At 37.1% G+C, this 15110-nt stretch overlaps 1 protein-coding gene across 1 annotated transcript in view; it reads right to left on the bottom strand.

The window, feature by feature from the left end:
* Positions 1-4424, bottom strand: part of TRPM3 (transient receptor potential cation channel subfamily M member 3) — a gene marked incomplete at its 3' end in the record, with an annotated part of 112919 nt that extends 108495 nt beyond the window's left edge. The window contains exons 1-3 of the mRNA XM_088537472.1: positions 4098-4424; positions 855-934; positions 433-637 (exon numbers count right to left, since the gene is read on the bottom strand). Of these exons, the coding sequence (XP_088393598.1) occupies positions 433-637; positions 855-934; positions 4098-4424 (612 nt within the window). The remainder of the gene's footprint in view (positions 1-432; positions 638-854; positions 935-4097) is intronic.
* Positions 4425-15110: the final 10686 nt, after the last annotated feature.

Raw genomic sequence — 15110 nt, 5'->3', positions numbered from 1 at the left:
AGTTCCTAGCTTAATGACTTACCACTGGGCCCCTATTTTACTGAAAGATAAGGAAGCCTAACTCCTATCCCTCAATTTATGTCCCGGTTTCAGAGACATCTCGTATTCTTCAAATTTTCCAGGCTTGCAATGACATACTGGACAACGGGAAACCATATTTTAATTCTAAAACTATTTCAAAAAAAAAAAAAAAAAAAAGGAGAGATGGCTGGCCAGTGGAGGTAGTGGCACATTAGCATGTCTTCACAAAGGTAGGTTCTTTCATGCTGTGCTTTAGCTTTTATGGTTCACTCTGTTCACTTTGGCACAAGATATGTAAAAGTATAAAGTATGGTCCTATGCTACACAGAACTTCAGAATGAAATTAAGTCATTTAGTTTTTTTGAAAACCTTTTTGGAGCTAGAAGTGCTATCATAAAAAAATGAGGTTACCATGGCTTTGTTGGAGTGGCCGCCTCCTTGGAACTCGATGGTTCCAAAAGCATCTGTGGGGCTGAGCTGTGTGTGCTTGCTGATGGACCACTTCTCCGATTGGATGTCATTTCGAGTAAGCCTGCTTTCATTTTTCTCATTCTGAATAATGGAGATGCTTGGAGTCAGTCCAACGTGTTGACCTATTAGACGCCCACAGCAACACCTACGATATTAAACAGGGAAGAGAAACCACCTGAGTAATTTAAATCCATGACTTAACAGGGGGGTAATATTAGATAAACTGTGAATCTTCAAAAAACAAATTAGCCACAAATCATTCTAAATCTGGTTACCCCTTTTATACGTATATAAATACACACACATGTGTATTAACATCTTGCAAATGAGTTCAATTTTTCCTATAAGTAGCATACACTTACCTATGGGGGTCTTTGGTGCTGGGTATGATATGAACGCATTCTCTCTTGTAAAATGCTCTTTCTATCCATGATTTCTGTGCCTAAAAGAGAGAGAGGAAATGCCTTAAATTCTGTGCTCTTGTTAAACACTACTTAGAGTACTCTAAAGAGAAACTTCAAACATAAAAGAAAATTTCACTAATGGTGCTGATATGCAGTGAATACGCCGCACTGAATAAACATTTTCCTTTAGAAGTCTTTTCCCCTTCTAGAATTAAGCACCCAACATAAGCTCTTAAGATTTTTTTTTTTTCATATCCACAGTCAGAGGACTTTGAAGCTCTTGTCTACATGCTCATAACAGATATTGCTGGAAAATATTTAATTCAAACGAAATTATCAGAGTCTTCCGCATGGTGGAGAAAAACAGAGAATTGTATTAAAAATGCTTAAAAAAACCTTGTTTCCATTTAGTGATACAACTAAGTCACCTCTAAGTAAAAGAAATCCAGAAACTAGAAAAAATCGTCTCCATAAAATGATAGCAGCATGATTCCACTCTAATTTTTTGTACAGACAAAAAGAGTAGAAGAAGACCTATTGCAGAAAAAGGACAAATCTTTGAAACATTAGGAGTCTCATGAAGATCTGGTATAAAATGCAAGACTGATTGAACCAGATGAAACTATGCCAATTTATACCACTCAAGATTTAGCCCCAAATATTTTCAGGAAATTAAGAAATTTCTTTCAGTATAGTATTATACAAAAGATACAAAAGAGTTATTTTTGTTAAAAAGAAAGATAGATGGGTAGTAAATGAAACTGGAAGTTCTGAAGCTTATTTAATTATCTGTACAACTACCACCCAACACAACATGAAACCTAGTAAATTGTCTAAACAGTTCTTACAGATACAATTCAATAGTGTCATCTAATAAGCAGGTGAGTCGACATTTTCCTTTAAAACATCATTACAAACATTTTAGACACAAGAGTCAACATATACGACAAAATAGTGGTGTATTTTATAAAATATATTCAAAAATCAAAATAGCCTATCTGGTTGCACAATATAAACAAACATAAATTACAAACTATGAAAAAGTTATTGGGCACTCAAGTAGTATGAACTGAGCCTCTATAAACTTACCTAAAATATATAACTGTTATGTAATGTTACATGAAAATCTGCGTTGTATTTTATTGAGTAAGATCTGTGTTTCTGGGACTTCTGGAATATACTGTGAGTTGTGGACATTTCTTGGAGTCCATGAATGCAACAGGTATAAATTCTAAACTGTCACAGCAAGATTTTCTAATCACATCCATTGCTTATCACAAATTGTTCTTTAGAAGTTGTTCTTTTACCTTTTTCAAGAGAATCTATTCCTTTAGTGGAAATAGTCATCATTCATATTACCTGACTATATTTTATCTTTGCTCTACTAGCATTCTTATTTCAAAAGCCTGCTAGATTCTGCTGCCTTTTATGCTGTATAGGAATGGCAGACACTCTCACATGACCTTAGTGTCAGGTACTAAAAAAAAAAAAAAAAAAAAAGAATGGAACCACATTTGATTGTTCTTCCTTAACGTAACAAACAGAAAGTTAATATAGAGTCTGGGACAAGGTGTGTTTCTTGTTTAAGCAAACAAAAAGTTAAATATAAATTCTGCAAGTCTACACAGAAGAGATTTCATTGAATTTCTCAGTTGTTACAGTTTCTGAATTGTTACAAGGCTGTGACACTGACTAAAATAATGATAAATCTGTAAATTATGCAGACAAAACAGCTTGTAAGTCTATCACAGCATTGCGTAATTTCTGAATTTAGTAGCATTTTCAAGCAAAAAAAAATTATTAAAATGAACATTTGAAACTGCTTTTAGGGTAAACTTTATGAACTTAATTTGACCTCACCAGGGAAATCTTAAAGCTAAATTATGTGGGGAAATTATATATATATATATCTTTTTGGAGTGCTGTTTAGAATGAAAGGGACTAGCAATTATTCAGATATTTGAGTGATAACATTTAAAATTATGCGCTTTATTGTATGGATTATACAAACTTGAAATTTCCACCTACTACAACGTCCAAGAATATATATACTTTCTGTATTGCCTTTAGAAGAAGTACAGTGATAAGAAGCTGTGGATTTATGAAAACCTTTGTGGCACATATACATTAACTTTAGCCAAGTAAGGACTGTTATCAGAGTAATGCCTATTTTATCTTGGTTGTTTGCTTTAGCACTAAGTAGGTGCCTGCAATATCCTTTATTTCTCTAGCAACATGAAAAGCTTTTCCAGGTCATGTTCCTGAATGGCATCCAAAACCAGCTCCAAGTGTGGAACTTCCACACTTCCATTTCATTCATGCTGCTGAGACTTGTTTAAAAAAAATCTTTCATTATATTTCACTCACTCTATGTAAGTTTTCCCCAAATATTTCACTGAATTTCTCCGTTGTTACAGCTTCTGAAAGCTGGGGAATTTACTGACTATATAGGCCTGAGTTATCTTTTCTAAAGATGGTCAATGATTCCATTTATTTAAGGGACGAAATCTCATAGGAAAAAGGTATGAATAGGTACTTCACTGAGAACATTTTTCTTTGGGTAGTATCCAAAGAAGCTATCACAGAAATTTGAACAAGAAATTGACTCTTATTCGGATCTTGACTGTAGAATAACAACTCAGCTATGCCAAATATAAAAAAAGAATTGCATGAATTTTCCTCATAGTTCATCACATGTAAAATTGTAAATTAATAATCTATTTTTAAAAGTCCTTTGTATCAGGAAAAAAAAAAGACTTTTTAGGTTTTAGAAGTCATAAAATATACTGCCCTGTCACATGCCAGAATTATAATGCCAAATTATGCAATTAACGCACTTCACAATTCTTCGTCTTTCAAACAAAAAATAAAGCATTAAGATATATTGCCCCATACAAAGATCTTTCTGAGACAGAGACTGTTTGCAATGAAGCACACCATTGAGAGGCATAGCAAATATGCTACTTGCAGTACTGTTGCCATAGCAGAGTCAGAATAACTTGAGGACATAACCACATTAATATGAAAATTATGTGAGATAATGAAGAGACTCAATTGTACTTGTGCAAGGAATGAAAAAAGCAGTAAAATTTTTGGCAAAGTAGATTCAAGAGGAGTACAGCAAAAAAATCACGTTTTGTGCTTTCACAATTCAACATTAATTCATAAAATCCACTTAAAGCCAGAAACGAGCAACCAAACCACCACGCCATGTTTATACCTCGGCTTAACTCCAGCTCCTCTCATCTCCCTCTGCTCGCCATCACCTTCCGCGGACTCTCTGTGAAATCCCCGCGGCCCCTCGTTGCCGGAGCCCGGGCCTGGCACGCGGGTCTGTCGGCGCGAGCGGCGCAGCCCCTGCGGCGCTGGCGGCGGCGGGGACTGATAAGGGCCCTGCGCCCGCCCCCGGGGCAGCAATCGAGGGGCTGCACGGGAGGACGAGCCCCCAAGCGCCCCTCCGGCTGTGCCCCTGTGGATTAGCATCGCGGGAGACTCCACGGGCACCGAAAACGCTGCTGGGTTTGACATCTAATCCGGCGCCAAAAAAAAAACAAATCCCTGGAGAGCTTGGATTGAACTGGCACAAGCCCTGGCATGCTTTTTTGTTTTGTTTTGTTTTGTTCTTGGTTTCCCCTTTTTTTCCCTCCCTCTCTGTCCCCAGTGCTGCAGAAAGTGAGCTGGTGAAAGTGTGATAAGGTGCTCTGAGTCCCCAGAGCTAAACTCAGGAAAGCAAATCCTTCAAATGAAGCAGTGTCCCAAGCTGGAGAGGACCTGGACACACAAGAGAGGCTGTTATCTCCAGAAAATGAGAGCAGCGTATTTATGGGGAAACCATGAGGAATCTGTGCGTGGTTGAAACATACTGAGATTAATCAACAATGGCATTTATCCAAAGAAGATGGATTTTTCACTGATTCTCACCAGTTGCTATACTTTAATGAATGTATCTTTTCAGAATTTTATAAGCTCAAACCTTTCCAGGGATAAGCAACTGTGTCATTTTTACCTTAATTGAAAGTATCTCTAAATGTGATCTGTACGCTGACAAATTTGGGGATTACTTCTTTACTTGTACTTGATATCAGCCCTAAGAACAATGTTCACACGTAAACAACATTTAGATTTTTAAAATACAGACTAATGATGTGTTTTGAACCAGGGACTTCCTTCCTGATTTAGCCCAAAATACCCTCAGTATTTTCCCTGCTCAAGTTTGGATGAACTTCACTCTCCTACATCCTACTTTTCAATTTCAGTAAGGCTGTGCGTTGTGTGCATTGGCCCTGATGGGTCCAGGGTGAACCAGGCTGAGCATGTGCAACAACTTCTAAACTTAATACCACAAGACTTCTGTCTGCAAGACTGGCTAACCCTTCAGAATTTTTTTCTCTCTCACTTCCCTGAGATTTCTGTGTAAAAAAAAATCTCTATCTCTATATAGATATATATGCATAGACACAGATACATACAAAAGTATAATGTCAAAATACATGAAACCTATGCATATACACATTATATATATTATATATATATTATATACATATAATTTCTCCACACACAGTTTTGAGCAGAAGAAAGTGTCTCTTCAGGGTAGGGTCAGGTCAGGGATAGCATGTGGATAATGGTGAAGAAGATGAGTTGCAGTGTCAAGAAGACATCTGGCGAACTGATCTGAGTGGGTAAAGAATATGACTTAGGAGTCATAGGAAAAGACTGCTTGCATTTTAACACAAGGGAATTTGGTTTGGTTAAGAGATTTAGAAAGGGGGAGGAAGAGATAGATTTCAGCTATTCAGATAATTAAGTAAAAATCTAAACCTAACATTGAAATTAAAGTACTGAACTTTGCAAGATCCTGTGGATCTTTCCTGCATTCAGGTTTTATTTTGCGAAGTTTCTTGGGACAGAAGCCAGTGACACTATGGAGATATTCTTATAGACAGAGACTAAAGGAGAGCCCAAATAAACTCTAATGCCCCAGAAAACAAGTCTGTTCATGCAGTCCATGTAGAGATGCTTTATGTCATGATTCTGGCAGTGAATCTACCAAGGCAATAAAAATTCCTGCATTTTGGGGAATACATAATATTTTTGGAACAATAAAGAAACCATCAATAAACAGGCACAACTGTTTTTTTTCTGTACTGTGTAACCTGCAGGATATAGCTACTGTTTTTAAAGAAGTGAGGGCGGCAACTTAATCCCACACACCTATGTACTATTAACCTTCACAGGCCAGCATATCGTAAATGAAATGAATTCTGAAAAAATAGTTAGCAATGTGCTAGCCTCATCTTGACTCGTTATGCAAGAGAGAGGTTATAAGAAATAAGAGCAGATAATTTTCATGAAAATAAGTTTTGGCAGTTTGGCTGGAATGCTTAACTGCTGTCCTTTGAATTTAAGTAAGTTATTCTTAAAAAGGAACCAAGAATGGCAATATAAGAAACATATCCAACTTCAGTGGCATGGCAGAATGGGAACCAGCTCTAACCCCCTGCATCCCAACCTTGTTAATCACTCACAAGCAATGAGGTTATAAGGCAGGTTTCATTATGGCAAGATAAATGTTGGTAAAAGCCTTTTGCTACCTTACAGTGGGACAGGGTTGCTGAACAGGCAATGGAGTACTATTAAGGCAAATTACATATAGGATTTGCAGGAGCATCTGGTGACTGAAAGACATTGATGCTATTGCAAGCCAATGTGATTAATGTTCCTTAATTACACAGGCACTTCAGGATATCCCACTTCCTCTGAGTGCAGAGCCTGTATCAGTAAACCTCTGTAGCTAGATGAGTGCAAGGGATGCACTCATGAGGCTAGATGAGTGCAAGTTATATTTGAGCCAAGTTTCTTGTTTTAGTGCTGTCCAATTGTAAGCATTACGAGCAGCTTCATGTCTTTCTTGAAAGATTAGGAATTGGCCTCTCTGGACGTTAACTCACATGTATCATTAGATGGCTCCTGAACGTTTCAGTTTCTGTGAGACTTTTATTACTGGTGCTTACTTTGAGGTTGGCCATCAGGACTTTACCCATGATAGCTATGTTTTGGTGTTTTTTATTCTTCTTCTAACTGATTTACCTTTATCAACGTACTTGTTTAAAGAACAATGTTCAACTCTTTGAAAGTCAAGATGCATTCAGTACACTGTACGTGGGCTCAGAATGCAGTCATTGATTATTACAGTATGTTACAGAATCTATCTGTTATCACTGCTTACCGGCTGTAACTTCTACACTGCACTTGGAAGTAATTTGAAAATAATCAGAAACTTTTCAATCAATAGGTTAGAATTTTAAACAACATTATATCTGACATTGTTCTTATCAGATGGTAATGGAACAGAAAAAAATCTTTGTTTAACCCTGCTACTCAAGTATGCATTTCTGCTTTGAATATTTTTCAAAGCATTCTACAGATAAAACCCTTACAGCACATTGGTGACCTAGTATCTATGTATAGGAGAGGCTTGTAAAACAACCCTGAATTATGATCAGACCTGAGAACTGTTATAGACATCCAGCTTTCACTGGCCTCTTCCACATGTGTTTGAGGGGAATATATCTGAGTAAAATGAAGAATACTTTCAGTAAATCTATTTTCTTCTCATGGGTATTGGTGCGTGGGAGGAAGAATTTAGACTACTGATTTCAGTTCTGGCATTTAGCTCGGAAGAAATGCTTTTCTCAAATCAATGTTTCCTCAATTTTAATTTTAATTTCCTTTAATTAATTTCCTCAAAACTGTCATGAGGTAAAAATTACTAAAATAAGTAAATAAACCTTTTATAGCAAGAACAGGGCTGCTGAGTGAGATGAAGACTTCATCTAGCTCCGTATGCTGTCTCTAAAAGTGTCATGAGAAGAACAGGGTAAATGTATATATTACTTTCTACTAACACTCTTATGAGTCCATAGCCATTCTCTGCTTGGGGACTTCCTGAACTGTGCATATTTTCCATATATTCTATAAAACTCCATGGACTTTCCTTCCATGCCATATCTCAGTGAATTCATGCAGACTTTCGGCATTCTTTGTTCTAATCCTGTCTTCCAGTATAAGGCTGGTGCTCTTCTACACAGACACTGGATGGTCAATCCTATCCATCCTCTCCATGCCAATCACAGCTTTTTTAAACATTCATTCATTCTCTCCTTCTTTTCTTTTCTTTTCTTTTCTTTTCTTTTCTTTTCTTTTCTTTTCTTTTCTTTTCTTTTCTTTTCTTTTCTTTTCTTTTCTTTTCTTTTCTTTTCTTTTCTTTTCTTTTCTTTTCTTTTCTTTTCTTTTCTTTTCTTTTCTCTTTTCTCTCCTCTCCTCTCCTCTCCTCTCCTCTCCTCTCCTCTCCTCTCCTCTCCTCTCCTCTCCTCTCCTCTCCTCTCCTCTCCTCTCCTCTCCTCTCCTCTCCTCTCCTCTCCTCTCCTCTCCTCTCCTCTCCTCTCCTCTCCTCTCCTTTCCTTTCCTTTCCTTTCCTTTCCTTTCCTTTCCTTTCCTTTCCTTTCCTTTCCTTTCCTTTCCTTTCCTTTCCTTTCCTTTCCTTTTTTTTTCCTTCAGATTAAGCCTTTACCAAACCTTTTTGCACATAGAAACCATTCATTATTTTTAATCATCCTTGTTGCCTTCCTCCAAGCCTATTCCAGTTCACCTTTATCCTTCTGTAAAAGGAGGAACCAGGACAGCATACCTCCAGTGGACTATACACTGGCATAGCAGCATGTTGGTATTCACAGTGGTATTAATTACTTTCCTATAGATTCCTAAAAAAGTAATCTGCTTTTCTTGACCATCACTGCTGAACACTGAGTTAATGCTTTCATGAAGCTATCTAGGATAACCTCAATATTTTGTGTCAGTATAGTAAATAACTTCTAATACTAATTATAAAGAATTGCTAGAAAATGAAGCTGTTTTAATCAAATCCCATTGGAATAGCAGCATATTCTAATTACAGTATGCTGTTCCATTAGGTCAAACATGACCTAACAAATCATAAGAAACATGAAGTCTCACAGAAATCTACTGGTGAACCTATCCAGTTGTGGAGAGGCATATAAAGAAAATTTACTTTTCTATGTCATTCAACACTGACAGTCTGTTTATCCTTTAAAACAGTAAACTAGTTTCCACCTTTTAAAAATAAAAATGTTGTATTATTCCTAACTATCCATATTAAGGAAAGAAAATAGTCTCCGCATTAACAAAGACCTCATTTCTCTCTAATGAGTTTAAAATAAAAATGTAGGAGTTCTGCACAGAATCTATTTTTGGTCTAAACTGCTTGATTTCTGAACTGCTCATTCCACCCCATGAATATATGACAGTTATAACACTGTCTGCTCTTTGATATGTAAAGAGTAAGGTGGTTTTGTTAACCACTGTGTGGGTGCTGACTTGAAGATGCAATTAAAATTAAATTGCACATAATTGTGTGAAAAGGCCTGAAGGGATAGAAATTCAAGACATTCCCCAAGTCCAAACATTCAAAAGGACCAATTATACACCACACTTCACATTTCATCTTATCTTCCAGCCCTGAAATTTTGCACAGGTCCTTCCCTCATCCCTGCATGACACAGTGGCACAGAATGCAAAGTTCAGTTCTGGTTTTCTCATCCTCCAGTTTTCCTCTAGACACAAATAAAAGAAGAGCCCGTTGCAACAGAGATGATAGATGAAACCATGTCTCTTATCAGGTCTTTTGTCTCCCTTGTCCTCTGTTGAAGTAATTTCATCATCTTTTCAGATGCAAAAGCCAGTCTTAGTCTTCAGTCTGCCTCCTGAGACATCCAAGAGGAAGCAGACCAAAGGATGTTTCTTCTGGGCAGGGCCAAACTCGAGACAAAGACTGCCCGTGTTGAACATGGGCAAAAATGTTTTCAGCTTCTGTTGCTCAATGAAATTTTATGAGGTGCTGCAACTTTTTCTTCAGCCCGTGTCCACAGGAACCTCTTCTTTCCTGTGTCTGAGCTTCTTCACCTTCTGGGACCTCCTTGCATCTCCTTCTGAGTCTCCTTATTTGAAACCACCCTCATGACACTGAATTGAGGATGAGCCTGAGCTTGCCTTCCCTACCACATCGTACTGATAACTCTCCTCTTCCCTCGTGTATGGTTGAGCCCCAGGCAATAAGTGGTGGGCGTCTGACCGGAGGGACTGGCACCCCTGCTTCCTGGCCAGACACAGTGAACACATGGGCACAGGACAGGAGTGTGTCAAGCCTGCAGCAGAGCTTACTGAAGCAGCAGGGTTGTCCCAGCTTTTCCACTTTTCTTTTCTTTTTTTTTTTCCTCTAAAATTCTTAATTCAGCTTTTAGATGACATTTTGGAACTATGTGAAACTTTAGGTGAAATTTTGAATTATATGAACTCTCATTATTCAAATCTGATAAAGTCAGTACTCTGACATGGAATAAACACATGATAATCGTACTGCATAAGTTTCTAATTTTGGCAATTAAATCTATTGTGATTTTTGATCATATGGCTATGTAAACAGAGTCAGCTGAAGTTTTTATTATTGACATATAACAATCCAATTCATTTAAGATCACATGGGAAGATTTAACAAGGCAGTCTAAAACCTGTTATTCCTTTGGACTAACAATTTTAAGTGGACTAAAGCTGTAACTGAAAGAGGTCTGCAGGCAATGTTTCTTTATGCTGAGTCTTCATAAACTGGAGCTTTCCATAGACATAGAGAAAACTAAGATAACATCAAGTGATAGCTATTGGAAGGGGAAATAGAATGTGAGAGAAGTAATTATAGAAAGCAAGGCATAGTAGTACTCCAAAGATAGTACAGAAGTCTCACACTGGTTACCAAATAAAGAAGGGCCAAAATTTTCTAAACTTGCAAAACCCATGAGTATGATTTCCTTTTATGGTTAACCTGAGATGACAAACCTGTAATTGCGAAAGCAGTTTTTACAAAGAGTTTTTTCTCCTTTTCTTGCCAGCCTCGGTTAAAAAGGAAAAGTCTGTAAGCTTATGAACAAATATAATAACTGGACCTGGAAAGGCACTAGAAACACACTGTTTGAATCACCCCAAAACTCCAAAACACCAAGCATGCAGCGGCCTTCCTGGGATAGGAGCAAACACAGCCATCTCTGCTTTCCTGGACAGAAATGTTGCTGTGGACAGCAGTCACGGCACACCATTTCTCACACACATTTCGCAGCAGATTGGGTAAGAGCAGATATTTAGACCATAGCGCAGAACTACCTCTCGCCAAACATGGAAGCAGGTATGAGAATGAAAGGTGAGGTTCTGAAATTGTGACCTTACGTCTAACTAACTCATGGATATGGACCTGTTGCTTTCACCAGGCATGTGGCTGGGGTTGCACTAAATGAAGCACTTCCAAAACAGAGCTGGGAGCAGCCACAGGGCAGCTCCCGACCCAAGATCCTCCCTTGCAGAGCCGCTGGCACCTCATCTTCTCCTGTGCGAGAGGCCTCTCTCCTCCGCCCTGCCCGCCCAACCTGTCTCACTTGGTGTGATGGAAAACATCCGGGCAAGTACCATGCTGCCCCAGGGAACCCATGGCTTTTTTTCCTTTTTTTTTTTTTAAGAAAAAAAAGTGGATAGAAAGGTCTGTTCTTTTATTCATCACAAAGATACTGTGGCCAGTTTCTTTACCAGAAATCTTGCAAATCCAGATTATGCAGCATATAGATGTATATCTGAGAAATGAAACACACTCCCTGTGGTAATGGCTAACTTTCTTTTGGAAACATTTCTGTAAATTTTGGTATTGCATTATTCTACTTCTGAGGATTTTGGCATTACAATATAACATAGGCATACATGGCTTTGACATAAAGTTCACAATTTTTTTTTTCATTTGGTATTTAGAGACTACTGATATTTGATTTCCCTGAAAAATAATATCCAAGCATCAAGTATCAACCCAAGGCAATATTTTAGTGCAGCAATAAACACATAGGGAAGGTATAGAGTAAAAACAAGATTAAATATAACTGAATAATTAAATTCCTGACTTTCTCAGGGATACTCAAATGTCATAAAATACTTTTTCCTTATTAAAAATGATCCTCTTTATAATACCTACAGAATATTTGCCTAACTGTAAATGAAAGAGGTGAAAACATTTACAGAGTATGAACATTAATGTATTCATTGGAGTGAATGATCAATTTGAAACAGTGTCAGATAAACTCCGATTTGGATTTTGAGAACTGTGTAAGAAACTGCTTTTATGCACCTGTCCTGTGGACATACAGTGCTGTTATGAGGGAAGCATATCTAATTGTGTAATGATGCAAGCAGCATATTTAAAATGTCATAGTTTAGCAAATCTTAAATAGACTGTCCCTGGTAAAAATACAATGATTTTGTATCTTTATGCTTAGAAGCAAGTTTATTTCTTTATAGCATTATGTAAATTAATATTTTTAGAACAGGTGAAATCAGATACTATTCCGCAGACCAGTTATGGGAAAAGCAGTGGAATATTAACAGAGGTTACTGAGCCTATCTAGTCCATAAAAATTCCACACCAAGAACGTGTCTGCCAGGCTTATTTCTACGCCAAGGAGTATTCGTTATCTTTTAAATATTTTTGACTATGTTTGAGAGCTCAAAAAAATCTGTCAGGCTAAAATATTTTTCATCTAAGTTGTATGCTCAGTTAATTATTGTAGGGTATTGTATTAATCCTTTTTTCCTCCTGGCAATGATAAATTATACTTTATTTTTTCCTTCTTTCTGCCAAAAGTCCACACCAATTCAACTTTAATTAAAAAATAAAAATCATTCTGACTAGAAGCATTACTCTTCCTTCCGTTCAGATGAAAGTAGTCCATCTAATCCGAAAGCCCTACAGTGTTCTATTCAAAGGAAAAATTTTACAGATAAAAGCATATAATGCTATTACTTGAACCTATAGCCCTTTTCTAGAGAAGTGCACGACGCAAGATATTTTTTAATCATATAGTTCCAGACATTTGTTAATTATTTGTCTGTGCCTAGTGGGTTGAGACCTGTGCAGTCTTGTAACTTGTTACGCGATATGTATTTTCTTAAAATATAATAGACATATTCTTTTATATTCAGATATAAATGCAATCATTACTCCAACTGTTCTATATCTCTAAAATGAATTTAGAAGCATGTACATTTTGTCCAAGATGCACATAGTGAAATACCTTATCACTTTTTTCTTTAATGAACAGAATTCCATTGCTTTTTTTCCTCTATGATGTTTAGTCATTAACATGTTGCTTATTCGCATAATATTCTTTATTAAAAAAGGAACAACCATCAAAACTGAAGGAAGGTATAAATGAAGTTCACTTCAAGGTCAAAGCAGGAAGAATAGTTTTGAGACAGATTTTCTAATTAAATCACAGAGTGATACCATAAAAAATCACTGAAAACATAATTTAAATAGGTGTTTTAGTGCTTCTTGTTTGATCTGAATAGAGTCTTACTTTAAACAGACTATTGAAAAAAAAGACTATTATTCTTTTAAACTCCACTCAGTCAGCTAGCTTCCTCAAGTGGCAGGCGTAAAATAAAAACTCAGGCAAGACTTTAATTTTCCTTTCTTGTATCATAAGTAATTTTAAGGACCAACTGTCAGAATATAACCATACGGACTTTGATGTATATCAACTATTCTAAGTCATATAAATTAAATTCTAAGTAATATATAATAGAAAATATTTTAGTGGCTAAAAGCTATATCCATTTATAAATTCAGCTTTTCTTGATGTCTGAAAGCTTCACTGAAAGGCCTTTTTTCAACCTATGTGGCTTTTACTTTAAAGGATCCTTATGTTATTTCTAATCCTCGGATTAATATTAGAATTACAGTTTAATAGTGAACACAGGTGGGCCTCATTAAATCTCAAATCGTGCAAATTCTCTGTAAGCAGCCCCCTGTGCCTTGGCTTTGGTAACTTTGGAGGAATGGAGTATAGTACTGATGAAAACAAACCACAGGCTTTCACATCACTGCCTTATCTCACTGTCATTTTATCTACAAAAAAAATAGCTGTTTCTGTCTACTAGTTCTGTGGACCATTTGCCAGAAATGCTCTCAGCAAGAAGATGATACTTGTACTGAGTGGCTTCATGTATGCTTGATTTCTCAGAAGGAATATTGTGGCTGTTCATGCATATATATATGTGAGTAAGTAAAAAAATGGAAAAACTATGGGTGAACCAGATTACATCAATTTAGAAAAAGAAAAAAAGGAAGCATGAATAGGTTAGGGGAAGCCTTAGAAGCAGACTCTAATTTGAGGGCAAAGTATTGCAAACTTTCTTCACATGATAACCCGATTCCCTGAAGTTGGACCCCCATATAACTTTCTTCTAAAAATTTCCACATGGACAGTAATGGCAAGGGCTGTTGAGAGATGATACTCACCTGCAGAGATTTTGTTAAAGTCTACAAGAGCTTCTGCTGCAAGAAGCAGCCTGAAGGATAATTACAGCTGTGATACCATTTGAACATAAAAATAAGAGAGAGGGGTTGCTACATTTTTGGTAGACCTTTTCATCTACTTTTCCCTTATCACTTGATTAAATATTTTCATGGGAACAGACATGTTTTATGGAACATCTTTCTGTGTGAAGTTTATTTTCTGTAGGCTAGTCAGTTTGCTTCCTTCTTCCTACAGAGTGGAGAGCATCCTTAAAATACATTTGAGGTTAGTCATAGGCTCTCAGCTCAGAGAAATAATTTTTGTTATGGCCTGTGCTACCTAGCTGGTTAGAAAGGTAATCACAATTACCTCTTATGACAAATAGATGCACAAGAGTTAGCAGAATTTTAATGTAAGACATTGTTTAGATTAGGCACAGGCATTGTAATGCTCTAACATTACTCATATTGGAAGTCCAATCTCCATCGTATCACCCTAGACAGTCTGAGTACAATTCACTGCTGCTGATTATTCAGACAGAACTGGCAAAATTAGCAGTCTCTTTAGACACAGACAGACACTGGAGTTTAAGTCCCTAGACATGAAGTGTAACACCTGAACATTCCTATCACGCGATTCATGCATTTTCTTTCATTTGTGCTCACTGCGAGGCCCACACAAACAAAGTGAAAGAAAACAAAACACACCTGTGGATAGGATCAGGCCTAAAGCTTGACCAAACTTAGGCTAAGGGGAAGGGCCCGGCGTTCGGAAGATCTCGCGATGTAACGGAAAGCGCAGGAGGCAGCTGAGT

This window comes from Tinamus guttatus, unplaced genomic scaffold (genome assembly GCF_059628265.1).
Source record: "Tinamus guttatus ecotype Peru unplaced genomic scaffold, ASM5962826v1 Tinamus_guttatus_pri_ptg000782l, whole genome shotgun sequence".
NCBI classification, from domain to species: Eukaryota; Metazoa; Chordata; class Aves; order Tinamiformes; family Tinamidae; genus Tinamus; species Tinamus guttatus.
The sequence above is the reverse complement of the archived record's forward strand: the minus strand, read 5'-3'. Positions and strand labels throughout refer to the sequence as shown.